The sequence below is a fragment of the Pezoporus flaviventris genome, unplaced genomic scaffold (genome assembly GCF_033815535.1).
Source record: "Pezoporus flaviventris isolate CSIRO_AGI_PZ_B2104156 unplaced genomic scaffold, CSIRO_AGI_Pfla_v1 ptg000015l, whole genome shotgun sequence".
Lineage (NCBI taxonomy): Eukaryota > Metazoa > Chordata > Aves > Psittaciformes > Psittacidae > Pezoporus > Pezoporus flaviventris.
This window is the reverse complement of record NW_026892563.1, coordinates 40,380,861-40,408,665: the sequence shown is the minus strand read 5'-3', so window position 1 is coordinate 40,408,665 and position 27,805 is coordinate 40,380,861. Positions and strand designations below refer to the sequence as shown.

At 54.1% G+C, this 27,805-nt stretch overlaps 1 protein-coding gene across 3 annotated transcripts; it reads right to left on the bottom strand.

The window, feature by feature from the left end:
* Positions 1 to 237: 237 nt before the first annotated feature.
* Positions 238 to 24,403, bottom strand: GPR156 (G protein-coupled receptor 156). Of its 3 annotated transcripts, none has more exons than XM_061454235.1 (11): positions 24,323 to 24,403; positions 16,212 to 16,358; positions 15,953 to 16,095; positions 13,416 to 13,552; positions 11,073 to 11,208; positions 9,796 to 9,906; positions 8,709 to 8,834; positions 8,160 to 8,255; positions 4,737 to 4,973; positions 2,770 to 2,928; positions 238 to 2,239 (listed from the first exon to the last, which is right to left on the bottom strand). In XM_061454235.1, the coding sequence occupies exons 3-11, from the start codon at positions 16,055 to 16,057 to the stop codon at positions 1,058 to 1,060; spliced, it is 2,289 nt and encodes a 762-aa protein (XP_061310219.1). In that variant the 5' UTR covers positions 16,058 to 16,095; positions 16,212 to 16,358; positions 24,323 to 24,403; the 3' UTR covers positions 238 to 1,057. The 3 variants fall into 3 exon arrangements, with proteins under 3 accessions (XP_061310219.1, XP_061310217.1, XP_061310218.1); XM_061454233.1 differs by lacking the exon at positions 16,212 to 16,358 and adding an exon at positions 5,408 to 5,582 and having other exon boundaries at positions 8,167 to 8,255; positions 15,953 to 16,121; positions 24,323 to 24,382; XM_061454234.1 differs by lacking the exon at positions 16,212 to 16,358 and adding an exon at positions 5,408 to 5,582 and having other exon boundaries at positions 8,167 to 8,255; positions 24,323 to 24,382.
* Between the last annotated feature and the right edge of the window lie 3,402 nt (positions 24,404 to 27,805).

The following is a 27,805-nucleotide window of genomic DNA, read 5'->3' as shown; positions in this document are numbered from 1 at the left end:
ATACAGGATAATGGAGAGGACATCATTCAAAACTGGGTTTGGGATTACTCCGTCACCTGCCCTTTTAACAAAGCCTTTCTCCAGAGGGTTTGCTATGCTCCATGTGTCAGGTCTCAGCATCCTGAACTTCTGTGGAGGCAACGATATGCTGAAATGCTTCACAAATACCCCCCAAAAAGCAAGCACACTGGGTTTACTGTTCTTGATATTTCTAAGATAAGAATTAAGCAGACCATATTAATTTAAACAAACCTCATTCCAGATCCGTACAAACACATACAGAAGGGCAGAAACACAAGGCAATAAAGAAAACCCAAGAAGAACCTTTTCAGATCCTCTCTTACGATCGCTAGCCTGTCTTTCCCTTCAGCTCTGACCAGAGTCTCACCTACAACTGTGCAACTACACAGAATGCAAAGACACCTCCAGGGACACCACCTTCGGACTTCGTTTCCTCATTCAGATGCTGCTAAAAAACCCCAACCCTCAAAGCCTCCTGATGAGGTCCTTGCTTTGCCAGGGAGCAGCACACCCCAGGTGAGCAGCAGCCTGCAACTGCTTCTGGTGTCCGTGCGTCTCCAGTCTCCAGTGGGTTGTGATGCTGGTGGGAGGCTCTGCATCACCAGCCTTGGGGGAAGGAGTCCTCCATCTGTCTGTGGTGTGCAAGAAGCCACACACGGTTCTGGCACACAGTGCCGTTTCCCTGCTGCACTGGAGAAAGCCCTCTGAGATGATGAAGGTTGGGCTCTCCCCAGGCACCCTGCCCTTCTTTCCACTGCCAGCACTAGGACGGACAAAGGTGCTGGGTATCTGTGGGGTGCAGGAAGCTGCCCAGAGTAGCCAGGACAAAACCAGTGCCAACCACCCCTCAGCCAAACACGGTTTGCAGTCACCACTGACCAGGCTGGGGCTGACACTGCAATCTAAGCAGGGCAAGGTTTATTCCCAACCCCAGATGCCAGCACAAAACACATCCTTCAGAGGCACACGTGGCTTTGAAGACAAGTGGTGTTCCAGGGGAAGGAGGGCACTTGCCTGCGGGCAGGGCTGCTCCCCATCACACGAAGGTGGGTTTCAGATCCTCTTTGAAGTTCACCACGGGCTGGGGCCCGCTCTGGTGCTGTGTCCGGTGGCCCGTGCAGCTGCTGGGCTCTGTGTCCGTGTCCGTGCTGCTGCTGCCCAGGGAGCCGCGCGGGCTCTGGAAGCAGACCTCACAGCAGGGCCGGTGGCAGCCGTGGAACATCTCCTCAGAGCTGCTGCTGCTGCTGGAGTCCGAGTCTGGGTAATAGTACAGGGAGCGCAGGGAGGGCTCAGCAGGTCCCCTTAGGGTGCCCTGCCGCCGCCGCTGCTCCCGCAGGATGCACAAAGATCCCTGGGATTCCGGCCATCCTGGCCATCCCTCTGGCTGGAGGCAGGGCTCCCCAGAGGTGGCTGGAGGGGACGCTGCTGGGGGGTGCAGGAGCCCTCTGCCAGCCGTGTCCCCTTCCCTCCCCAGGGAGATATGTGTTGACTCCCCACAGCCCCAAACGCTCGCCTCCTTCCCCCCACAAGGGGACACGTGTCCATGGCAGCGGGCAGAAACAGGGGACAGTGGGATCCTCCGCCGCCGTCTCGCCAGGTAGGGGCTGAAGGGTGTGTGGCTGCCCAGGTAGCCCTCCTGGGTGCCCCACATTCCTTCCTGCTCTCCTAGGGGACCCTGGCTACCATGCGGGAGACCCCCAGGTAATGCCGGGCTGCAGGTTTTGCCATCCAGGCTCAGGTCTTGCAGGATTTCCCGCAGCTTCTCACTGCTCACATAGCTGACTTTGGGGGACGACTCCCAGGCCACCCCAGCCGAGATGTCCTGGTCCAGTAGCTGCTCCGAAGGCTGCCCCTGTCCCATGGGTGTCCTGCACTGCTGGACATCTTCCAGGCCACATTCCACTTCATCCCTGTTGTCAAAAATCATCACCCGAGAGCAAACGGGCTCGTGGCTCCCATGGCTCGCGTGTTTCTGGAGGTCCTGGGCATTGCTGCAAAGAGGCGATGTACCCAGCAAGCAGGGAGGCTGCCACCCATCCCGCTCTGCATCCGGGGGGCAGCAGTCACCCTGTATATCCCCACACTGCCCTGTGCTCCCGGTGCAGGGAGCTGGCGGCATCGCTCGGGGGTCGCAGCCGCTCTCCGCAGACATCAGCCTCATCAGCTTCTCCTTGGCGCTGCTCACTTGCTCCTGCAGGCTCTCGATCACGGCGTTTTTCTGTGTCAAACACACACCCCCCCCCCCCGTCAAGCATCAAGCACGGGGCAGGCAGAGGGCACAGAACAAGAAGCCATCACCCTGCTCTGCGAGAGCCCCACTAGCAGTGTGTGACCTCGTCCTCCCAAGGACCCCCCCAAACCCCCCCAGATGTGGGTGCAGGAAGCCTGTGGGTGCACCGGGACCGGCAGCTCTATGAGCTGGGGGTGCTCCTAGCCGTGCAGTGCAGGCGAGGGAGCAGGAGGCTGGAGGCAGAGCACCTCCCCTCTAAATTAACCGCTTCTGACTGTGCTGTGGGAACCAGGCTCTCCTGCTCTTCTCCCCATGTGGTGGCTGGTTTTTGAAGTTGAAACCCTCCTGGTTATGCTCACATTTTGGTGCTTTGGGGTGCAGAGCGCTGTGACAAAACAAAGCAGCTCCTCCCCTCGGGAGGGAAGAAGCCAGAGGGGGATTGCCCTTTAAAGCCTTCAACCCACAAAAGGGAAGGGGAGAACGCGGTGAGGCTGAGGGAGGCCGACAGAGCCCGGTACCTCGGTGAGCAGCCGCTTCATGGAGTTTTTCTCCCCTATGAGCTGATAGAGCTGCTCCTCGCTGTACACCGAGCGGCAGCTCCTGCTGGGGCTGGTGAAGTATTTTGCCATGTGGCTCGTGGTTTGGCTTTCTTCTTCAAAGGCTTTCCACTGCCTGAGCTGGGGAGAAGAGGAGGGCGTTATCCGAGCGGCACGCACAGCCCCTGCCGGCGCGGCGGGAGGCAGGCGCAGCTCCCAGCGCCAAGGAGACAAAGGGATGGAGAGGGGAAGACAAAGGCAGGGTGTGATGGAGGAGCGGACACGGGCAGCGAGAGACACGGCAGTGACACTGGGAGCCTCCCACCCATCCGAGCCCTACCCTGGCCCTGGCTCCACAACGCACAAGAGGGTCAGTGCCTGCGCTGCATCCTGAGCATGCTGTTAAAAGCCCCCTCCCTCTTCTCCCCCGTCCCTGACTCTGTGACAAACAAAGACTGTGTCACACACACCTCCTCATCCCCGAATCACCCGTGACAAGCTGAAAACCAGCAATGCTCAGTATCCGCTTTCTCATCTAGTGTCTGCTGTGCGCAGCCCAGCTCCAGCTGCTTATTGATCTCTGATGAGCAATAGAAGAGCAAGCTCATTAGGAAAAATAAGCTGATGAATTAAACGATCCAAGTTAAATAAAATGCTCAAGGCCCCCAGGCTACAGCAGAAAAATGGCGCAGGCAGAGCGCAAGCACAGCTCCTCAGCTCTTCTGCCCTCACTCCGAGAGACCTCACGCTTGACAGAACATCACCAGCAGGCATGGTGTTTGTCAGGGGAGGTTTGAATCCTGCTCCCAAGGGCTGCTCATCCAGTCGGTTGGGACCCTGCAGTTAAACTGCACCAGCTGAGATAGAAGGGGACCTCTGGACATCATCTAGTCCAACCACCCTGCTCAAGCAAGGCCAACTGGAGCAGGTTGCCCAGCTGGGTCTTGAATACTTCCAAGGATGGAGACCCCACAGCCTCTCCGGGCAACCTGCTCCAGTGCTTTGCAGCTTCCACAGAACAAAAACAAACCAAAACAAACCCAAACCAAAAAGGTTTTCTGATGTTTAAATAGAATTTCCTGTGTTTCAGTTTGTGCCCTTCGTTCCCTGTCCCATCAGCCCACATCACAGAGAACAGCCTGACTCCCCCTTCCCTGCTCCACCCCCATCAGTATTTATACACATCCCTGAGATCCCCCAAACCCTCTCTTACACAGATGTGCTCTTTCTTCAGCTTTACCTCTTCCTCCCTTTCTCACCTCATTTCCTTGAACCCAAACATCCCTCCAAACATTAAACTGAGTAAACAACTGTTTCCTCTCCCTGTAACAATGGAAGCATTTTTCCCACTAATGTTGTGACCAGACACCAGGCTGCTCCTGGAGGACACAGGAAGCAGGAGAGCCTCACCTCGCCACAAAAGGCTTCCTTCAAACACCCCTGTGTCCTCCTCCTCCCTTGTGCCAAACCCCAGCTTCCTTCTCCAAGAGCAGAGGGGACAGCCTTCCCTGGGGACCACCAGCCACAAAGACTCTGAGCCTGGTGAGCCCATCTGGATGGCCAGAGCCTGGTGTTATCCCTGCCCTTGGTGGGACTGAACGTATGGGGTATGAGGAGAAGACAGCTGTATGAAGGACAGATCCCAATACCCACATAAAGGAGGAGGAGGGCAGCAGCTGCTTTGCCTCCCCGTGTGCCCTCTGGCACGCTCGTGCAGGATGGGTTTCTAAGCAGCACCTCTGGGATGCCCCTGCACTTCTTGGAGACTCAAGGGACTTGCCTGAGGAAGCAAAGCCATGAGGGGCTCGGAGGATGAGGTGTGCAGGTGAGCCCAGACACGTGGGGAAAGAAGCAGAAAAATAAGCAGCTTGGGCCACATGGCTGCAGTTCTCAATGTCCAAACCCGTGCCTGTTTCCAGGCAGGCGGTGGGACAGACGTGACAGCATACCTGTGGGACAAAGATGAAGCAGTTGATCGTGGTTGTACACACAAAGATGCCTCCAGAGGTAAAACCAAACAGCAAGTTGTGCCAAGCACGGAAGAAGCGGTGAACTAAGCAGACAGTGCTGGCAGCCAGGAAAACGAGGTTGACCCCAACGATGAGCGTCAAGGACTGGTTGACTGGCGGGGAGCTGACGTTGTCGGTCAGACCGGCCAAGTAGGTCCCATACAGCAGGAGGATGCTCTGGAAGCAGAAAAGAGAGGTTTCCAGAGTGTGGAAAATTACAGCCTGATGGTGCCAACCCCCACGTCCTGCTGAGCCCGGTGAGCTCAGATACACTCAGCCCCATCCTAATTAACACTCTTTGATCTATAATGCAGCCCTTCAGTGCGTGGTGGTGACGCTGCAGCAAACGCCCCGTGTGCTGCTGTGGGTCAGAAGTGGGGCTGGGGGGGAAGGCAGGAGTGAAGGTGCTGGCAGGCCCTGGGGGTCCCGACTAAGGGGCACAAGGAGCTGAGGGTCAGGTCTGAAGGTGATGCCACAGAGCAGGGCATGGCTGGGAGAGGCAAGATGTGAAAACCTCTCCTTGGACAGCATGGAGCAGGAGCAGCAAAGACAAACGGGAGACAGAGATCCCTGCAGGGATGCAGCGGTGCCATCAAGGAGCAACGACATACCTCTGAGGGAGCAGGAAGGAGATTCAGAAGGACGTTCAGGAGGAAAAAGCAAGGCAGAAGAAGCGGAGGTTTAGACTGGAGGGAAGAGGATGTAGTTGGGTCCTCTTTAAATAGAAATCCAGGAAACTCCCAGGTGCAATCCTTCTCCCTTCCCTTGGCTGTTTCCTGCCTGACCCTAGTAGCAGTGACAGGGGCTAGTGAAGTGCACTGTACACAGAAGCCCTCTCTCCCTTGGAGCAGGGCACTTGTTTCAGAGCAGGTTTCCTTGTCATGGTGCCCCACCAGTGTCCCACATGTGCATCTTTCCAGCGTGCCTGGGATTAAACTACCCGGCAGGATGAATTAGTCCTTTCCCAGGGCATACTGTCAGGAAATGCCGAGTATTTTTTGCCCGTCTCTGTAGTGCAAGGCATGGTCTGCCTTAGGAATCATAGAATCACAGACTGGTTTGGGTTGGAAAGGACCTTAAGATCATCCAGTTCCAACCCCCTGCCATGGACAGAGATGCCTCACATCAGCCCCCAAGGCTCTGTCCAACCTGGCCATCTAACAAAATCCCTGCTTCTGCAAGGACCCAGGCCACAGGGAACAGGACTCCTACGTCACTCCAGTGCTACCCAGTAAGTTCAACAGTTGACCTTTTGCTAAGAGATGTTGAATTGCTATTTGGGCATCGAGCAGTGCTTTGTGACCTACAATGCAAAAGTGCTGTAGATCCTTCTGGACTACCCCATTCTGTGGCTGCTTGATGACCACAATGGCCACTGCCAGGAATAGGGTCTGAAGGGACACTTTTAGAGGCAAAAAGTGTTCATGTCCATGGTCTTTGGTGAGACTCCCAGCTTGAGAGCACCATGAATTCCCAAGGGAGGTTGTAGTAGCAAGATGTGCCTCCCTGGAAACTAGGCTGATGCCCATCCCTGCTTCATTGGGATCCGCACCGGATCCTAACCGTGTTCACCATGGCACACCTCCAAGTACGTGGCCAAAGGCAAGCCAGCTCTGAGCAAGAAAAAAATCCAGCACCAAAGTCGCATTAAAATTCACATAACCTATCTGGGACACAGACAACAGCACTGCTGTCTGGTGAACCAGGGCTTTCAGTGAGCACAGCACTAAGTTGTTTGTTTGTTTGTTTGTTTGTTTGAATCTTGAGCAGAGAACTTTGTTCCTAATTCCAGGCATGTCCTTGGCCAATCATTTCTGTTCATTGCTCTGGGCCAGGAAAACCAGGATAATAAACTGAGTGGTTTCACAAAGGGCTGAGCACATTAATGCTGTGGAAGCTAAGAAGTGCTATGTACACGCAGAGATGGAGCCTACACTCACATGAGTGTAAATCCAGATTAACTCCAGAGAAACCACTAAAGAAACAACTGTAGTAGGATCAGGTTCAACACAACACTAATGAAGAGTACCTGGGAGTGGCAATGGGGATGTTTGATTTCAAAAAAGCAGTTTGTAGGAGCTGTAGGTGAAAGCATTACCTGTCCAAACCCTAACAGGGGACAAAATGAGAGCTGAAGACACAGCACCAAAGGCCAGCGAATGCCTGCAGTCCCTAGCACCCAGGGACTTTAAAGGGCAGGCTAGACTAATGTATTTAAAATGAAGTGTAGTGGGGAAAAGGACTTGGCCATTTTGCAAAGTCTCTTTCAGTTCTTTTTCCTACCATTTTGGGTAGATGGTCAATGGGCTACAGGGATGCTGGAGAGGGACTCTTCATAAGGGACTGCAGCGATAGAACAAGGGGTGACGGGTTCAAACTGAAACAGGGGAAGTTCAAGTTAGATAGGGAAGAAGTTCTTTACTGTGAGGGTGGTGAGGCACTGGCACAGATGGCCCAGAGAAGTGGTAAATGCCCCATCCCTGGCAGTGTTCAAGGCCAGGTTGGGCAGAGCCTTGGGTGACATGGTCTAGTGTGAGGCATCCCTGTCAACAGCAGGGGGTTGGGACTGGATGATCTTAAGGTCCTTTCCAGCCCAAACCATTCTATGATTCTGTTTTACACTGAGTCAGAAAGAAACTGCCTGTACTGCAGGCAGAGATGGAGCCATTCCCAAAGAAAGGCTGTGATCTCACAAGCTTCGTCAACATCAGCTTTCTGAAATGCGTCCAGCCTCTGCCAACCCAGGGACACATGAGACCACAGCTAATTACAGCCGTAATTATACCTACATAGTTACATCAGTACACATAACTCTCCTGGAATAAGAATGGCCATGAGCAGAGCTACATCAGTGAAAGTGTACCTCAGCGGTATAATTTAGCTGATACACATCCTGTATGGGTAGGCACCAAGCACTTGTCATCAGCACCTCCTTGAGTTGGAGTCAGAGGACTCGGGGGCTGAGCCACAGAGTGCATCTCTGCAGTGGACAAACACCCGAGGCCTTATGGAAAAAAGCGTGCTCTAGAAAACAGTAAGACACAAGTTTTAAGAAGGGAGATGGGTGAGGCAAGGAGAAGTTGCAGGGAGAGAACTGGACAGTCAATATGGGCACAGTGGATGTGAAAGAGATGGTGAAGCAGGGCAAAAGTGGCTAACAGCTTTTACAAGGGAATGCAAGAAAACATCCACGTGGGAAGGACTGGAGATGGGAGTGCTTCCAGGATGAACAGGAGAAGCTGGAATGTGCAGTAAGCATGTAGCTTAGGCAGGCAGCGAAACTAAGAACACTGCTGAACAGTTTAGGCTGGGAGGCTGGGAGAGGAGAGCTACAATGGGAGAATCAATAAAGAGGTCACGTACCTTAAACCCTAAAATGAGAACGAGCCAAAGATCGGAATAAAGAGATGCGCAGGACTGCACCCGGCTCACTGAGCAGGTCATGCCTTTCTCTGTCGCCTAGGAGGCAAGGGGAAGGCAGGAGTGAAGGCTGCTGCCCTGGCCTGGGAGCCAGCACAGAGCCTTGGCCAGATAGGTGTGCAGCAGGTCTGCTCTGTAAATTCCTAAAGGAATGGCCAAAGCTGGTGCTGCCAGGGGGATTAAAGCAAGGAACATTTGGGCTCTCTGCTGCCTAAAGGGCTGGTTCAGCTTTTCTCTAAAGCACCTGCAGAAGCCATGGACCTCTCCTTTGTCACCCAGGTGACCTGCACAGGCCTGGAAATTTTGCAGCAAACCCTCACCTCTGCAATAGACCAGACACAAACCCAACCCAGAGCACCCAGAAGGCTTTCTGGCTTCTTCTTCCTTCGTTTTTAAACAGCACCTCCAAACACCCGACCATCCACTAACTTAGTGCAGAGAGATCAGACAGGACATAGGGCTACCTTCCGCTGTCTCTCCTCATCCTCTTACCCGGAGCGAGACACTGAGGCTTCGGAAGCATTGGACTGGATCAGAGAATACCCACGTCAAGAGCAGCACAGCATCCACCAGCACCAACGCTGCCACCATCGCCAGCAGCTGGAGGTCTTTGATAATCTGCAAACAATGCAAGAAGCAAATGCTACCGTGAGGGGCAAATGGGCACCAATGACCTCCATCCCCTTGGGTCTCTTTCTGGTTGTTTCTTCCAAGGGATACATCCAACCTAATGCTTCTCCCAGAGTGGAGTCCAGTGGCTCACCCAGGTCTGAGTCAGCCACAAGATCTCTGTCTCAAGCACTCAAAACTCCTGGAGACCTAACCAGGCTAACCAACATCCCTCTGATGCTGGAGCTACCTGGTAAATGCTATGACAGAAAACAGCTCTCCAAAACAAGAGCATCATTCCTTACACTCGTATCACAAGCAGAGAACAAAACAGTAGGGAAAAAAAGCTGGTAGGGTTATAACTTTGCAAGTCTATCACAGGTCCTGGTGCCTCAGGAATGGGAGTGCTCGCTGGTACCCACTTCTCATCTCACCTTTCATCCGAGACTTAATTTTTTCACTGTTGGAAAGCGGCCACCAAAAGCTGTACAGGCACTGTTACACACAAATTCATACCTAGCTGGCTCCCATTTCCCTCCCAGCTGCTGTATCCCCTTCCTTCAGTGGTGCAGAGGAGCACCCAGCTCTCCCTCCCTTCCTTCAAGAGCAGATCAGACGCCCGTGAGGATACCTGCTTTATTTTCCTCCCACAAAACCCATCAGCCCAGACCTGGGCACAAACAGTGGTGCGTAGCGCAATGAAGGCACGTGGCCAATGTAGAATGAGAACAAGCCCTCTCATGGTGATGGGGCTGGGATGTTCCACCAGGGAACAGGCAGCCTGGCAGAGCACTTGCTTGCCTGCTCATGTCTCTCCGTGCAGGAAGAGATGCACAGTGCCCAGCCAGGTGTGAAACCAGCGCTGTGACAGTGGCACCCATCCTCATCACGTGCTGCTGTTCCCTGCTACCCCACACCAGCCTGGGGCTTCCCGGTGTCCCCCCACCCCTCCCGGGTGCTGTGTACTCACCACCCGCTTGTCCGGCACCCGCTGGGTGAACACCCTGTAGAGCCGCCAGCTCTTGCCCAGGACAGGGCCGAACACCAGCGAGGTCCCCACGCAGAGCAGGCAGAGCCGAACCTGCTGGGGCAGAGCGAAGGACTGAGGGGGCAGCTCGCAGGGACACCCGCACCCTCCCACACTGGGGTGTAATAAACATGGGTGCGCATGTGCCTGTGGCCTTCCGGAGGGTCACATCGCATCACCCACTGACCATAGGGTGAAATGGATGAAAAGGCACACACTGCTCCTCTGCTCTGCTCTGGTGAGACCCCACCTGCATCCAGCTTTGTTGCCCTCGGTACAAGAAAGACATGGACCTGCTGGAGAGGGTCCAGAGGAGGGACACAAAAACGATCAGAGGGATGGAGCACCTCTGCTGTGAGGGAAGGCTGAGAGTTGGGGGTGTTCAGCTGGAGAAGACGCTGGGGAGACCTTATTGCGGCCTTTCAGTTCTTAAAAGGGGTCTATGAGAAAGATGGGGAGAGGCTTTTTAGCAGGGCCTGTTGTGACAGGATGAGGGGTGATGGTTTTAAACTAAAAGAAGGGAGATTCAGGCTGGATGTGAGGAAAGAATTCTTTACAATGATGGTCATAAAACACTGGCACAGGTTGCCCAGAGAGGTGGTGGATGCTCCATCCCTGCAGACATTCAAGACCAGGCTGGATGTGGTTCTGGGCAACCTGATCTAGTTGTAGATGTCCCTGCTCATTGCAGGGGGGTAGCACTAGAGGAGCTTTGAAGGTCCCTTCCAACCCTAACTATTCTGTGATTCCATTCCTCTGCAGGCATGCCGCCGGCTGCCTTCTCCTCCCCACCGTGAGAGGCTCATCCTTGTCAGAGAGGCAGGCAGCTGGTGAGCAGCAGGGGCACGGAGGGTCCCAGCACCCATAAATGGCACCTCCATTGATTCTCCTCAGCCCCGTGGCTGAGCAGGGTGGTAGGGGCTGCTCTCTCTCAGGGTGGCTGCCCCAGGCCAGCACACGTGGGCTCATCGCACAGGGCAGCGTTTTGATCGAGATCCGCTGTGTAGCCAAGAATCACGCCTGCAACTGAGGCTTGCATGAACAGCAAAAGCCATTCAGATGGGAAGTGTCCAGTTGTGTTTTGTGTATATGGAAAGCCAAATGTGCCCAGCAGCAAGGTGGTGACAGGCTGCAGCCAAGACAGAGCATGTGCAAACATGTATGTACATGCACATGTGTGCATGTATGAAGGCACCCATTCCACCAAACCTCTCACTCACCTGAATAAGCTTTTCCACCGAGTCTCCGGATGGCAGGCTCTGCTCCTGAATCCCAAAGAGGTAAGCACTAGTGTAAGTCAAGCCACTGCCCAGCAGGGTCACAATGTTCAGATTGGGGCTGGACATCTTCACGATCCTCCAGGAAACAAAGCAGGGAAGGTGGTGATAGTTACTGAGTGTCATGACCTGGCAGCACAGGGGGAAGGTCCCCTTACAGGGATGATGATGGCCATAAGGGATGCTGACACACTGTCTCCTCCCAGGCCCTGCTCTTCACACCTCCCTCCTCCAGAAGCTCAGCCGTTGCTCCATGGGACATATCCTATCCTCCCCTTTAAGGAGGGCTTCACTCTCCTTAAAGCATTCATTTTGCCCTACACCACTACTATAGGACAGCAAGATCCCTTCTTCCCAAAGCAAACAGATACCAGGCTTGCCCCATGGCACCTCTACCCCTTGCATGGTTCTGTGGCACGGAAAAGCATCCCTGAGGCAGCTTAAGCCAGTGTCTTTATGGACAAAATAAAGTGGCCGCACATCCCCACCGCGGCACAGAGCCAGGGGAAGCAATGTCCCATGGCCTTGCAGCTGGCACACAGCACAGCGCCCAGCTCTGCACCCCCCGATTCAAGGCCAACATCTTCCTCCACTGTCCTCTGCTGTAAAGGAGCAGAAGTGGAAAAACCTCACCAAAGCAGCCAGGGTGACTGTCCCCAACAGTAAACTTTGGGTACAGCAGCTACAAATGCCTCCAGGAACAGGTTCTTCCCACTGCTCCTTCCTTGGAGGAGATACCTCCACCCTCAGCACAGCCTCAAAGGCAGGAAGCTGCCAGCAATGTTCAGGTTACAGATGGCCCTCTGTAATTTCACCCCATCACTCATAATCCTGTAACTGTACTCAGGGAGGGGAGAATCGACCCACCAATCTCTCTCGACCTGTTACCCTTCTCCAGCAAGCCCATCAAGTGAAAGCTGCAGCTCCTGCCATTCCCCCGTGTAGCTCCATCCCTTCTGCTGCTAAGTCATTTCATTTCTTCACCCTTGAGCTCCTTCCTGGCTTGCAGCCTCACAGACACAGAGCCTGGGACTCAACCTGGCTCTCTCCTTCCCCTGCCTTCCTTGCTGTGACTCAGCCCCTGGGAAAGATACTCATCAGTTCACCCTCTCAGCTGCACGCTGAATAAGGCCTCCTTTGCCCTCCCAGGTTCAGTAGACAGACCAGTATTTATTTGCTCCAGTGCAAATAAATAACACACATTCATTACAGCTTGCTCTGGGAATATCTTCAGGGGCCTAAATAATTTGGGAATCAGTTAAGATGCTCACCAAACCCACCACCACTTTGCTTCAGTAAATCAAGTGCTTGAGGCCAGGATGCAGGTCATAGGGCTCAACAGAAACCCTTAGGAGCAGGACCTTCCTGAATGCGTGGTGGTTAGAGGAATATTAACTCAACCAGAGCACTGAAACGGCAGCAGCCCAGCCTGCATACAGATGCACATCTCTGTGCAAAACAACAGCACATGGAGCACAAAGGCTTTTTGAGGTCAAGCTTGGAAAAGGGATTTATCTCAGGGGGGAAGAAGTAGTTGAGAGACCAAGGGACCAATGAAGCTGGGGAGAAGGTGGCAAGAAGGCAGGAGAGATATCCGGAATTGCTGAGGAAGGCTAAGTGCTGGCTGAGGCAGTTTTGCAGAGCCTTCTGCTTGATTTATGCTGCATTCAGGGAGCAGGACTTTTTACATCCTTTACATCCTTTGTACAGACTGAATAGCACCAAGGAAAGGCTGCACTTCAACACCAGCTTCTCTTACCAATGGGGATCATGTTCCCCACCAATATGCACAACCACCAAGCTGTGGCCCAAGTGGCCCAACAGCAGAAGGACATGTGCACACTGTGGAGAGCATGACAGCTTTGTTCATGGAGCTATGCTGCTCAAACTGATGCTCTCAGGACTGTGGAGCTGAGAAAGAGACCGGGTCCTCTTTCTGCTCAGTCCTGTTGATGGTTTTATTGAATAGCATCTTTGGGATGAGACCATGCACTGCTGCCTGTGCCAAACCGAAGGGCATCCATGCACTCTCTTGTTCACAGCTCCCTGCCTTTGGGAGGAAGGGAGCAGTCTGAGCAGGACTGTTTCCACCAGTGATCAACACTGGGTGTGACGGAGAAAGCTGCAATATCCCTGGAATTGCCCTTGCTTGCCCTGTGCTGCTCCCTCAGTCTTGTACCCTCCTGACCCTTAGCTGGCCATCCGCTCAGAGCCTGGTCCTGAAGGAGCCCAACCCCACTGCTCCAGCTCAGGGGAACTCTCACAGCAGGAAGGGGAAGCCCTTACCTGTTTTTCCTGAAGCGAATGGTGAAGACAAGAAAGAAGAGTGCCAGCAGGACTCCTCCAGTCAGGAATGTCCACACGACTCCCAGAAGAGCAGCAGAGAAGGATGGGGAGCTCTTCCCACTGCGGTCAGAAGATGTCTGCAGGAGGGAGAAGGAGTGAGGAGGAAGAGGACATTGCTGACACCACTGAACCAGACCAGGGCTAGTGAGCTGTGTGTAGACTGGACACAAGCTCTGCCACTTGCTGAGTGCACAGGAGGAAAGGGCAGACCTGGACCCTTCATCTTAAGGCCAACTAGCCAAATCCATAATGAAGCCATACAAGTGACTCAGAAACCTCAGGCAGCCCTGGTTGTGGGAGAGGGGAAAATAGGTGACAGTTCCCCACTTTTCTCTGGAGGAAGACCCCAGTTTGTAGAGCACTGCTTTGGGAATTGGGGAGCGCATCCTTGCCTCCCACCCTCATCCCTACAAACTGCAGGTACCCAACCAGCTGTGCGACATGACCAGGAGCCAGTGGCACAGAGAAGGGAGTGGGACAGTGTTTGTCAGCTGTGTTAGGCAGTGACACACTGGGCTGGGCTCCACCTCTCCCTGCTGGTCCTTGGTACACAACAGCTGAAAACTGGCTTCTGAGGGACACTCCCAGTGCAGGTGTGATGGAGGCACCTCGCTCCTTGCATGCTGCCAACCTTATGGTTTTACATCTCCATTTAAAATACTCCCTGCTATCTCCCTATTAACATAGGCTGGATAAAATGATCCCGTGTGAAACAAGAAACCCATTTCCGCTGTGGATCTAAAATACTCCAGCATTTTAACAGGGTCTGCACGTGTGGGCTGGCTTACACACAGCAAAGCATTACTTTTACTTAATTTCCCTTTAAGGGGAAGGAAGATGAGGGGGGACTGAGCTGTCACACACCTCCTCACTAACTTCTCTGGTGTTTTTCAGGTATTCCAGTTCACCTGAATGCAATTTCTATGGCAGAAGGCTGTTTTCCTGACAGCTGCCACTGCCCCAGATTTTCAGCTCTCCCCTCAAGGTCTGAGCTGTTTCTGCTTCCAGCCTTGCTAGAAATAAATCTGCAGGCCGAAGTCAGTCATTTGAAGCCAATGCCTTGTCTCCCTCTTCCCCAGCTGAGCTCCTTTTCCTCTGGGTAAGCAAGAACATGGCACAGCCTGGAGAATTAAAGCCAACACATAACTCTTAAACCAAAAACGTGTCACTGCCACGTGAGCACGGATGGCTCTTGCCAGCCCACAGGCTAGAGCTGCTCTGGTCTCAGGGTAAGGCAAGTCCCTGGCTGGGAGACGCAGCCAGCCAAGAGCTGCTGCTGCTGTGTTATGCTGGGATACAGCCCTGCTTTGCAGCAGTGTGAAGGGATCCCTGGGGATTCATCTCTCTCCTGCAAACTGCTCCCCACCTCCTCTCCCCATTCCCTGGGGGTCTTCTGGCTCTCTGGGAAATGAAGACCGCACCACACAGTGGAGGTGGTCAGCCACGTTGGTCTCCCTCCCCTTACACCAGGACCTGCTGTGAAATACCTAGAATCAGGACTATCTTCCCTCCTGCCCGGAGCTGATGGGGCTGCTCAGGGCTGGTACAAGGCTGTAATGCCATCCTAGTTCTGTGTCCTGCCTGGTCAAGCCCGTGAGCAGCACCTGGCTTTCGCCACTAAGACGAGCAGGGCAGACTTGGCATCCCAGGGCTCCCACACTTCACCCCCAGCTGCATCCACCAGCAGCATCTTTCCAGTGCTGGCCGCTGCTGAAAGCATTACTGCACCCTTTTCCCAGGAACCACCCAAGCATCAGAAACACCTCTGTGGTTTCCACCTTTCCTTTCCAAACACATACGTCCTGTCTCCCCTCAACCACTGTTTCCCTGGATGTTGATGCTACTTGAAGTTGATGGAGCGCTTTGTTTACTGCTGAGCTGAGTAAATCCTGGCCCTAGCAGGGGGAATATTAATTGCAAGGCAGCTGCCTGAGCCAGAGGAGCCAAGCAGCTTATGGTCTTCTAATTAAAGGCCCATGGTCCTGCCGAACATGGTGGAGAACCAGGCGGGCCAAGCCTTGCTGGTCCATCCAGCAGCCTCATGCAGAGCCAACTGCAACTAAGTGCATCCCAGCGTCATTTCTACTGGCTTAGTGGTAGGGGGAGGTACCACTTATTATAGATGATGACTTTTAATTAAATCTGGCTCTATTCATATTTGAAAAGCACTTTGAAGTTCCAGGGGATGGGAAAGGTCAAGGGCAGAGGAAGCATCCCAGGCCACTCCTAAGCGGCTGTCATGCTGGGCAATGCATGGGAGGGCTGCTTGGCACAACTTGGCTGTTGTGGCTGCTTCCTCACCTTCTGGCTAACTGCTGGGTGTCATCTAGACAGGGCTTGTCTTGGAGGCCATCCCAGGAGGTGACAGCATGCTTGCCTGTGGCTGGACAGCTGTGCCCCCTCTCTATCCCTCCACCCAAATCCACTCCTTGCCGAGCAAACCCCTGCCAAGAGCGCTCCCCTGCCTCCGTACGTACCACTGTGACAGTGCAGAGCTCCTGCAGCGCCTGCTGATGCTGCTCCTGGCTGCCAAAACTGGAGCTGCCATTGCAGAGCTGGGAGCAGTTGAATCCTGGCTCCATAGCACATCCTCAGCCGTCATCCAGCCGTACCTTCGCCCCTGCCAGAAGGACGGGGGATAGCTTTCTCCAACAGGAGGAAGCCTTTGGTGTATACCACATCCCCCCCATCAGGAGGGTGAAAAGAAGGGGTCCAGCAGCCTGGAGCTGAGCTTACCCCAACTGATGCAGTGCACATCCAGAGCCAGGACAGGGAGCACCGACCTCCCGCCGTCCCTTGGGGTGTCCTCAGCAGCAAGGGGAGTCAGCACAGGGTGTGCATTCCCATGGAGCACGGTGGCATCCCAAGCCCTGCTGTACCACCCTGCAGAGCAATACACAGCAGGGTCACAGCAGCCCCTGGCCCCTACACCCCAGCTGAGGACCCCAAAACAGGAGCTGTGCTGGTCCGAGCTGGACATGGCACCTGGCACCCCAAGCCTGATGCAGCTTGATTGCCTGATGCAATCCATCACCCCACACCAGTGTGATTTCAGGACATCTCTCCATAGGTCTCTCCTATGCCAGCAGCTGCTCCCATTTCCTGGCACATTCACTTCTTCAGGCAAAGAACCAGCAAGTGAAGACAACAACAAACAGCAACAAGTGTTGCCGTCGCTTAATGGGACCTACACCCAGGCCCGGGTGAGCAGGGGAGGAAGGCACTTGAATTACACACGTACCACAGTGTTTTGGCTGACGTGGCCCAGGCAGCAGCCCGGCCAGCTGAGGAGCGGGCTCTTTATTAAGGAGATTTAAAAGCCTGGCACCTCCGTGCTCCCCATCCCTCCCGGCGCTCTGGCTGCCAAGGTATTGTCCCCGCCTGCTCCCGCTCCCCTCGCACCACCTTTGCCTCTGTTCCCTCTTTCATTTCTCTTTTTGGTGGGGATTTTAATAGGCCTCATTACCATTTTAGACATGAGGTCATACTTATCCTCAAGCATCCTTACTCAATTACCATTGTCACTGGTTTTAATTAGCTTCCAGTGCACGACCATAAGCAAGTCTCCCGTCGTTAGCAGCTGGGGAGGAAGCGTAATAGCTCGTTCCCTATTTGCTCTAACAACTGGTAGGAGGGAAAAATATATCCATATCATGTTCCTCCGGGCTGCATCCCGGCTGAGCATCCCCTGTGCTCACAGCCTGCGCCTGGCCGCCGCTCCATCCTTCCCTGCTGCTACTCCCAACATTTTGATCCCCTCTCCTTACAAGTCCTTCCTTTGGAAAAACTCCCGTCATTACCTGAACAAAGAAAGAGTGAATACAAATGAACTGTGGTCACCGGGACCTGGTCTGAAACTCGCTGATCTTCATGGGAGATAACCATCAGGATTCAAATGCCAGAAAAGCTACGGGTGCCATTCCCAGCTGGTGTAAACTGATTCTGAGCTTTAAAGAAGTCACTTACAAGTCCCAGCTCAACAGGCCACACATCCACAATGAGCAGAGCCACCTCTGCAGCAACAACCGCAACTCTTCCGCTGGCAGAAGCCCTGGTGTGCTGTGGGTCTGGATGCTGTCCTGCCTGCGCCAGGACTACCCCCGATGAGATCAGCTCGACACGTCCTGCAAACACAATATCACACATTACCCACATGCATGATAGAGGCTTTTCTCAAGAGCACTCTCCATCAAGCCTCCCTCTCTCCTTCTAGCTTGTAGCAAACAGTGGTGATCTTTTCCCCCTCCAAGGAGGGCCACGCTCTCGGGGTTCCCATACCCTTCATCGCTCAGGCTGAGCCATCAGGTGAGGTGTACAGCTGCTGGAGACATGGTGCTAACGGCTCCCACACAACATTGATAACCAGGCCAATTAGCACTCATTAGTATGCAACAAAGCAAGCACTAGTGTGGCTGTTGCCACAAGGCAACTGGTATTTCCAGCCAGCAGGAATGCTGCTCCATGGCCTGGAGAGCATCCAAGGGGGACAAGTGCTGGGGAGGGGGGGGGGGGGGTCACTGCCCTTCAGAGTGAGGTTGGCAATGACTGGGGGACAGACAGCAACACAGGTAAGAAAACAAATGCTTAAGGTGTGGGGTCTCTTGAGGACAGACTTGTTGGGTTTTGGGGGTTTGTTTTGAAGGTCAAAACACCCAACAGTTCTGGTAAATCACTTCTGGAGCAGAATCACAGCATGGTTTGGGTTGGAAAGGACTTTAAAGCTCATCCAGTTCCAACCCCCTGCCACGGGCAGAATCACCTTCCACTAGAGCAGCTTGCTCCAAGCCCATCCAGCCTGGCCTTGAACACTGCCAGGGATGGGGCAGCCACAGCTTCTCCGGGCACCCTGTGAGCCTCACCATCCTCATTGTAAAAAATGTCTTCTTTACATCCAACCCAAATCCATCCTGTTTCAGTTTAAAACTGTCATCTCTTACCATCTGCCACAGGAAAAAGCCTTTTTCTGTCTTTCTTTTCTTTGTGTACTGAAAGGCTGCTCTAAGGTCTCCCCTTAAGGAGCCTTCTTTTCTCCAAGCTGAACCAGCCCAGCTCTCTCAGCCTGGCTCCAGAGCAGAGCTGCTCCAGCCCTCACAGCATCTCCATGGCCTCCTCTGGACTCACTTCAACAGCTCCACATCCTCTGGTGCTCCTTTTGTGTGTTTCTCACTCCAGAAACATTAGGCTTCCATTTGGGTAATTTCAGAAGAAAGTTCAGCTCTTAGAATGAGGAAAGGCTGAGGGCATGAACACCTCCTGTTAGCCTGGCCATCACAGAGGGAAGAGGGGAGCCAGAGAGTGATGCCGACTGTCAGTGGAGTTTATTGTTGTTTGATTTTCAAACAGCAGACACGAAGGAACACCGAGAGAGCGGTTTCTGACAACCTGCACACACCATGGGAGCAGCCACACGTCCGGTAAAGTGAAAGGCTCACTCAGCTCTGCTTGCCTTGTTCTCCTCCCCTTGCCTCCCTTGCTCTTTGTGGTATTGCATCTGCTGGCTGGCTGGGTCACAGTGGCTCGTATATGGCCATGGCCAAGCGTTGGTGTGTACACGGGCATGATCCAACAAGCCTGAAGCTGATAGGAAACAAGTGACTGGGCCATATGAAAAATAATAGCACCATCATCTTCTAAAGTAAAAAGGAAGTGCTGACTGTTAAAACCAATATTCAGATAAAAGCAATTCGTGGACATCTTAATGGTTGGTCTTCAGGGCTGGAAAACCTGTTTCTTCAGCTCCTTCAAGACTCAAGATTACTTACCTACCACTGCTGAGCAACTGGTAATGCAAAATGCATAAATACTCCTCAAAAGAGATGCAGTTGATGATGTCTACATGCACATCTTGACTTTCTCAAAGTTTCTTCTTCCCTTCAAGAACTTTCTTTTGAAATAACAGAGGAAAAAAACCCCAAAACTTGAAGAGGCTGAAAAATGGATGCAGCCTGTATGGGCCCAGAGCAGGCAGAATGAACATTTCACCCAACCAGTTACTTTTGATGTAGCACTGAAAGAGAGATTTCTTCCCAAAGAACAAGGTGATGTGCCAGCTTGGTGGAAAACTGAAGATGCCCCATCACAGACAACAGAACAATTGCGTTCAGAAATGCATCAGTTTTCATGAACCTTCCAATCCTGTCTGGTCATAGCAGCCCTGGCAGAGAAACGGTACATGTAAACCTCTGCAAGGGAAGAGCAGAGCACATCTGGAGAAGCACATCTGTTGAGAAGACAATTGTGTGGCCAGCTGCAACCTGCAGCTTTGCTGCGTGCCAGAGAGACAGAGAACAAGCAGGAGGGGAAGGAGCGATGCACAGAGAGCAGAGCCGCTCCTGGCACCTCAGGAGGGGAGCAGGAGGACCCTGGCTCACCCATCTGTGCCGTTACTACCACTGCTGATGGTAGATGGAGGTCTTCTGGTGGGCTGCTAGACAGGATGCCAGGCCACACACACTTAAACCAGCAAGTCCTCTGGATAACTGTTCAGCGAGATGAACGACACGAGATGGGGTTTTGCAATTCAGAAAACGCTGGCACTTCTGAGACAGGTTCCTGCTTTTCCCTCTGCTCTTCTTGTCCAACAAGATCCCTTCTTGTTTGACCTGAGAAACCTGCAATATTGCCAACCCCAAGGCCATCAAAAAAATCCCAAGCTAGATTTACTGCAACACCCCCCACCGGGGCCAGTTAAAAATCCCGAGTTAACATTCACGGTGTATCTGAAGCTTATTGTTAATTTACATTTAAAGCTTCAGCATCGACCTTGTCACTTTCCCCTGCAAACACGAAAGGAAAAGGAAAGAAAACCAAGAAACTGCGCTTATGTAATCCTAAAACCTGGATTACACAGTCCCAAACCCTGCGAACACTGGGGAGCTGCAATGCTGTCACCCTGCTTCACAGGGACTGTGCCATGCTCTTGCTCATGGGATTGCCAGAGCCACCTCCAGGCCTCTCAGGTATCTTCATCCCCATCAGGCACAGCGACAAGATGGGTCAAATCACAGGGCCCAAATGGAGGCATCTTCCCACTCAAGCAGTGTCCCTGGCTATGCTCCCACTCAGGACCCATGCCCAGGGTATGGGTGATCACCGCTGCAGGACCTTGCTGCACGCAAACGCAGGAGATGCAGGACAAGATGCTTTTGTCTCCTGGTGGCACGGGCAGCTCATCAGGTGACTCTGAAACCTGGAATTTCGTGTTAACTGGAGATAGCTGCAGTTTTGAAGCCTCCTCTCCATTTCAGACAGCATCTCCCAGGATCTTGAAGGCAACAGTTTCTGAACACCGACCTTACCGATTGCCCCAGAGCCATGTGTCTGTCCTCTGTAGGTCCCACAGCTTAGGAGGATGGCACCAAGCTGGCACGTTTAGCTCTGCCCCTAGTCTAACTTTGTAAATGCAGGTTAAATTCCCTCCTGGCTCCTTTCAATTCCTTGGGTTATGTTTTAAATTCAAAGAAACCTCCATGCAAAAAGCCATGACTGTTTTGAACTGCCATGCGGTCCTGCAAGGAGCTGACTCACACATCTCCCACTAGGGAGCTGATAAGGCTTTTAACTCTCCAATCTTAATTACTATACAATAGTAGACGTGAAAGGAATAGAGACAGAATAGACTGGAGATGCTCAAAGGAAGGAAAACTGAGAGGCAATACCAGGAGACCAGAGGAACATGACCAGAGCTGACGGGGAGGTGAGCCAAATCCCTGGAGCTGCTGCTGAGCAACTTTGTGCCACCCAAAGACCCGAGCCCTCACACCTGCCTGGCTGTAGCAGTGGCTGAGCAGCACGGGGATGAAATGAATGAAAACCTCCAGGTCTGTGCCTCTCCGAAGCAGCTGGGAGCCCAGCAGCTGGGACCTCACTGCCTGTCATGCTGAGCTGATCCCCACTTGCACCAGGCAGCTTGGCATGGCCCCTTGGAAAGCTCCTTCCCAACAACTGCAAGTGACACTGTTGGTACCCCCAGGTGGAAGTCCACCTTCCTGCGATGAATGTGAGACGTCAGGATCCCTGCTGCCAGCCACAAACCCACCATGTGGGGCTACAGCAGGCACAGCTCTACCACCAGAAACAGGGCAGGGGACATGCTCCAAGCACAGCTCTGAGGAGATGCAGTGCTGCTCCCCAGCCCTTCCCATGCCCAAGCCTCTGCCCCCTGGATGGAGGTCACAGTGCAGGATGCCCCCGTAGCTGTGCTGTGTGGACGAGGCCACCAGAGTTTTTCAACACTTTGGGCAAAATCTTGGGTTTTCATTATTCCATAACAACTTCATTCATCATTTCATTTACCAGCGGGACACTGCACCCATAGGTGCTGTTCTGCCTCCACAGAACAACCTCACTGCTTGTGCCCAAGCCCTGTGCCAGGAGGTTTCCCATCCCAAGCTCTGGGCATGTGATAGATGACCCAAAAGTGGGGAGGCAGGCGCTGCCTCTCCAGAAACACACAGCCATTTCCATGCTGGAAAACTGCTTGGCCACCATGCCCTGTGCCCACAGAAGCACAGCTCCTGCCCACCATGCTGCCGGGTGCACCCAAGGAGAAGATATGTGAAAACCCTCAAGCATCCACTCCACAATTTGCCATCCCCGGTAGTTGCTGTAGGGTAAGCAGTGAGCCCCTGGCTGCGGAGCTGGTTAAACCTGGATCCCTGACAGGGACCACTCCTGCATCCCTGCCCAAGGGAGCTGGCACCTTGCTGCAGAACAAGGATGCCATAAGACAAGGATGCCACAGGACACCTTGCTGCAGCTGTGTGACTTGCTCACCAGGACACTGATTCAAGGCACCGTGACAAGTGTCCTAGTGCAGCATCTCCATGCTCAGAGGCTGGGGTCCCTGCCCATCCACATTGCTTCCATTGCCTATACAATCCTCTCCTTCTTCCATCCATCCGCAGACATGCCCTCCTTCAAAAACTGCCTTTTCCCAGGCCGTTCCCACGAAATACTGCTACCTTCTGCTTTGTGCATCTGCCCCAACCCGCTGCTCAGAGACACAGCTCTGCCCCAGGCACTGCTGCGGGCAGCCCTAGCATCCCTTGCACCCATTAGCTCCCTCTGCCTTTGGGGTGTTTGCCTGATGAACTGCAACACGCTAAACAGCTTCATGGGAAGGCGCTGCCTGCAGTTTTTCCCCTCTTAACCAACTGCACCATCTTCAGAAAGCTGCCGTGAATGAGAGGTAAAAAAGCCTGACGATTTAGTGTTTTGATTTACAGGAGAGATCTACCTTGTGGTTGAGGTGTGTATGGCTTAATTACAAAGCAGCAGCTCACCCCCGCTGAAGCTGTCGGCTGCCGAGCTATGAGATGCAGGGGAGGAAGAGGCCACAGAGGGAGTATTTTCATGAAGTTACATTTCAGATGGAGCCTGTGCCCTCGAGAGCTCTCCCCTTCCAAAGCTGGCAGAAACCTTCATGCAACCAGACACCGTCCCCTCACAGCCTTTGCAGCACCAGTGCACCGTGTTTTCATGGGCAGGATAGGATGGCCGGGTTGCAGAGCCCCACAGCCCCAAGCATGGGGACAGTTGCTGACCCGAGCAAGACGGGCATCTTTTCTCTCCTCTTCTCTTTTTAATTCGGTGGGATTTTGGGAATCAATCCCTGACAGAGGAGGCAGAACAGAGCCCCGCAGCTCTTTCACCTTGCCCCGCTGACGGAGCAGTGGGGAGTATTTCCCCCTAGGAGACAGATTTGACTCAAGGCTCTGAGGACCAGAGATGCCCACAGCTCATCTTGCTCCCCTCCCGGCTACCGCAGAGACTGCACCCGGTGGTCCCCTGCTCCTGCTCCTCAACTCTATGCTGGGCAAAGCCCCATCAAGGGGCAGGGCCGCACTAAGCATTCCACAAGGTCTGCCCGGCAGGGCTCCCTGCAGACAGCAGCGAGGCTCGCTCAGGGGTTGAGAGGCGCAGCTCCTGAATAGGAGGCATGACTGAGCCTGGGTGGGAAGCACTCGTAAACTGTGCAAGCCCAGTGTTTGCAACAGGAGAGGCGCACGCAGTGCCCCCCGATGCGGCAGCTACATCAAGGATGCATAAGAAGCGGCAGCTGCAACTCAACCCTGACAGCTCCCTGTTACCAGCGATCCGGTTTCCTTGGCCTCCTCCCTGCCCCTCTCAGGCTGCAGAGCACCTGTGGGGCAGCAGAAAATCCAGGGCTGGGTGAAGGCTCCATGAGCCACCCTCCCCGAGACGTGGCCAAGCCCCTGGGTGCTGCGTGATGCTCAACTCCAGCGGCAGAGGAGCAAATGTGTCAGGTCCGGGAGTGCCTCCCAGGGGCCTGTCACCCCCGGCAAGCTAGGGCAGGACTGTGGATCCAGCACTGACGGGGCACCCAGGCCCCTCTCCCCCCAAAACAAGCAGTTGCACTGCGGGATTGGTTGCAACCTTTCTTCTCCCCAGACTAAACCCCGCAAGGCACGCAGCCTGCCCAGCAGCAGCTTCCTTAGAGCAAACCAGCCAGCGCTGCAGCTCCCCATGTTTGCATGCTGCCAGATGCCCCTTTCCCACTGCAAAGTGCCGGCAGCCTCCCGCTCCTGCAGCCTGCCTGGGGCTTTCAGGACGGTATTTCCCAGAGAAAACCCACCACCATTTCGAGCTCAGGGGTGCGCTGCGGGCGCCTCCGAACCAGCGAACGGCAAAGGGGGAGCGCTCCATCCCCAAAGCGCGCCCCAAACCCCGGCCTTGCCGCCACCGCGGAGCGGGGGGGGGGCCTCGGAGTGCTCCCTGCGCGCTCTGACAGCCCAGCCCCACGGCCTCGCTGCTGGATGGGGGGAGCGGGGCAGCCCCTTCCCCCGCTGCCGGCCCCCCGCTCCCCCGCGGAGCCCCCGACCCACCTTTAGGGACGGCGCCCGTGCGCGGGGTGCGGACCTGCGGGCGGCTGCCTCCGACCGGCCGCGGCTCCCTCACCGGCCCGGCGGGGCGGAGCGGAGCGGGACGGGGCGGAGCGGGGCGCAGCTCCCGGGGCTCCGTGCTCGCCCCCGCCCCGCAGCGCCCCGGCCCGGCCCGGTCGCGCTCGTCCTTGCCCGGGCTCCAGCGCCTCTAACGGAGCGGGGGCTGCTCGCCCCTAACCCGGGACAGAGCAGTGCGGGGAGAGCCCGGGCGGAGTCATCGCGCCGGCTCCGTGCACCCCAAAACACCGCCTGTCCCAGAGCCGCGGGCAGCGGGACCCCAGCGCCGCAGCCCAGCAGCCCTCCGGCCCCGTCTGACCTGACACCGGTGCCACAGCCCGTTATGCCCATGGGCTGTCCCGCTGGCCCATGCCTGTGCCCATCTTCTGTCGCTGGCCCCGCTGGTAATAAGCCATCTGGCTCCGGCGCTGCCTGCAGCTGAGGCAGCACAAAAACCCCACATCTGTGGCAAAACCGGCTGGAGAAGGTGAGTAAACACGAGTAAGCACAGCCCTGTGCTCCATGACCTGCTTGTGCAGCCCTAGGGCTAGGGGTAGCCAACGTGACTACTGCAATAGGTATGTCTGCATGAGCAACACTCAGTGTCACGCGGACAAACCCACCACCTCTCAGCATCCCCATTGCCCTCACCTGCCTCCCACGGCCCTGACGTCCTCAAGATACCACTCGATGTAACTGGATTGTCTTCCCCAGCTCTGAAAGCCAACAGTTCTGCTCCAGCACCAAAGCTTCTCTGCCTGCCTGCAGCAAAGCACCAGGCATACTGGAAAGGGTCATTTGTGGTAAGGCACAAGGCCTTGCAGGTTTGCTCTCTTTATACCCTTCTGTTTACCTCATTATCTGACACTGCCAGGCCTTGGCATGAACAGCGCTAATTTTTCACTCCTACCCATTCCCAGCCTTGCAGAGCCATGGACCAGACACAGCCTGAGTCCAGACGGGAGCGGAGGAGCTCACACTGCCCTGTTAGATGTGTTGTGCCACACAGTGCCATCAGAAACACACAGACCTGTCAGTTCCCCAGCCTGGTAAAAGCATCCAGTTTGCAGCCTTCAGTTGTGGCAGCAGCTCCTACCCCCTTTCACTAGATGTGACTGCCATCCCAGGTGAGAAAGGACCTGTGCACTCCCTTCTCCCATCCTCTTCTAAGGGAAAACTGAGGGATGTCCTCAGGGAGTCTGACAAACCGCCCTCCAGGAAGCATCTTCCACCCTGGGCACCAGTGCATGATGAAGGCTGATGTGTCAGTGGTCAGTCCTTGCCCCTGAGCTGCTGGTGGGGCCGAGTACCATGTCTGGAGCAGGTGGAGGAGGAAGGAACCTTCTTACTGCCATGTTCAAAGGAGAACGAAAAAGCCCCCCAGCAAGCCTTCAGAGACCAAGGCGCAGCCCTGGTGCCAGCATTCTGAAAGCTGAAGACCCTATCATGGGTTGATTCTCTATTTTGGCACTGAAAGCAGCACCCTGGTTTGCAGAGGCACAGAGCACCCGCAGCTCACAGTGGCTGTGATGAAGGTCCCCCATATCCCTGGAAATGTGCTAAAATCTCTTTTAAACCATGCAGGCTCTTAGCCTGGACTTACCAATCTGGTCTCCACCTCCTTAAAACCAGGATCACAACCAAAATGTCTCATGGTGGGGAGAGAGTGAAGTGGGAAGCCTGACTGTTCATACAGAAGCAGGAGGTAGCTGCCTTATTCCTGGTTCCTCCCAGTGCTAACAGCAAAGTGCCTGAGTTGCCCCACTGCCTCATGTTATTACTGAGCTCCTTGTAAACAGCGGTAACAAGAAATTGCCACTTCGTGCAGGCTTTGGTTTTGCTCCTGGGTTTAGCGCTCAAAGAAATCAAAGCTCTGGGGGCACTGATGTTTCTGCAGCTGCTGTGATGGATGCGTGCACCTCCTGGCGAGCTCTGAAGCCCTCCAAGGACTGCGGTGTCCCTCCAGTGTTCACTTGGCATTGCCAAATGACTGCAGGAAAATGCTGGGGTGTTTTCCCTGGAGGCAGGAAAGCGTGTGCTGCACCACCGGTATGCACCGAGGAAGGATTGGTGCTGCCAGATAGGCAGGAGCAGGGGTCTGGAAAGGCACGAGTGAAGGCAGAAAGCTCATGTAGTTTTCTCCAGCTGTTTTCTATGTCTTGACTTGGTTCATTCCATCCCTTTTCAGACATCCTGTTGGAAGGTTGGACTGCAGAGCTACCCCGAGGGGCTCGGTGTCCATCACACCATTGCCCTAACGGAAGGCTAAACCACCTGCTCACACCTCTTCACTGCTCCACTCTTTCTTCATCCCCAGCACCAAATTCATCCTGTGTGGAGCTATTTACACATTATACCTGCTGGATCCTCCTTGGAGCTGTGGCTGCCTGGGACACAGCACCTCCTTTTGGACGCATGGCCCGTGTCATTTGCTCCAAGATGCGTACAATGATCTCATGTTTACTTCAAGTTTGCTGTTGAAAGCAGTGGGCCTGGAGCTCATTTTTGTGGAATCAGACCCCCTACTTGCTGTCATTAGCAGAGACACCTCTCTTCTGGGGTCTGGTGAGCAGCAGGTTTCAGCCCATCTAACACATACACTGTCAATCCTCAAGAGTTCCCGTTCAACCAGAGTGTTGCACAGAGCAACTTCAAACCCAGCCTCTATTCTAACTACGGCTTTTGGTCAGCTGCTACCCTCTTCTTAAGCAACTCACTTTGCAGTCAAACATCATTAAGGTTACCTAAGTTTCCTTCGGGACAAACTGACATTTGTTCTCTCCTCAGACTGGGGAAAAGGAGTCTCTGAAAATCCAGATCCATATAGAACTGCCTATGATTGTCCTCTCACATTGATTGCAACGAGACAAGTAACTGCTGGCAGCTCAGCGATGAAGTCTTCATTACCCAACACCATGAATTCGAAAGGGAGATGCCGTGTGCTGGATGGATGCATCCTCTGCTGGGAAATCATCATCCAGCACACTTAGGAACTCCGATGGGACTCGGCTGTGGTCTGCAGGCAATCTCCACAGATGCACCCTAGAATTAAACGCTCCATGCAAATACAGTTTTCTTTTTACACGTTGGGAATGAGCCTGGAGAGAAACATCAGTCCCAAGCCTCGCTTGATGGGGCAGGCAGGCAGTTACACACACAGGCTGCACACAGTGCTCCCTCTTGGGCTTTGCTAATTAGCACGTTGATCTACATCCAGCCTGCTCCGAATTACCCCTCATTCCAAAGCAGGTAATGATGCCATTAGCACAAAGCACTGTCCTTATGTCTCTCACTGCTATCTCCCTTCTCAGCACGGTAGCCAGTAGCTGTAATGTCTCTGTTAAAGACAGCATCTGGCCACCAGTTTTACCCAGTTCATTCTTAAAAGTGATTTTTTTTATCCACTTTTCCCTCCTATTGACCAAGTTT

What these genes read in the sequence shown, in the direction of transcription:
- GPR156 (XM_061454233.1), bottom strand. Translation starts at nt 16,057, where the DNA reads ATGGAGCCAGGATTCAACTGCTCCCAGCTCTGCAATGGCAGCTCCAGT. An exon ending in ATTCGCTTCAGGAAAAACAG is followed by an intron (nt 11,209 to 13,415) that starts GTAAGGGCTTCC and finishes TGTTTCCTGGAG; the next exon opens with GATCGTGAAGATGTCCAGCC. An exon ending in TGGCTCGTTCTCATTTTAGG is followed by an intron (nt 5,583 to 8,166) that starts GTTTAAGGTACG and finishes CACTGCTACTAG; the next exon opens with GGTCAGGCAGGAAACAGCCA.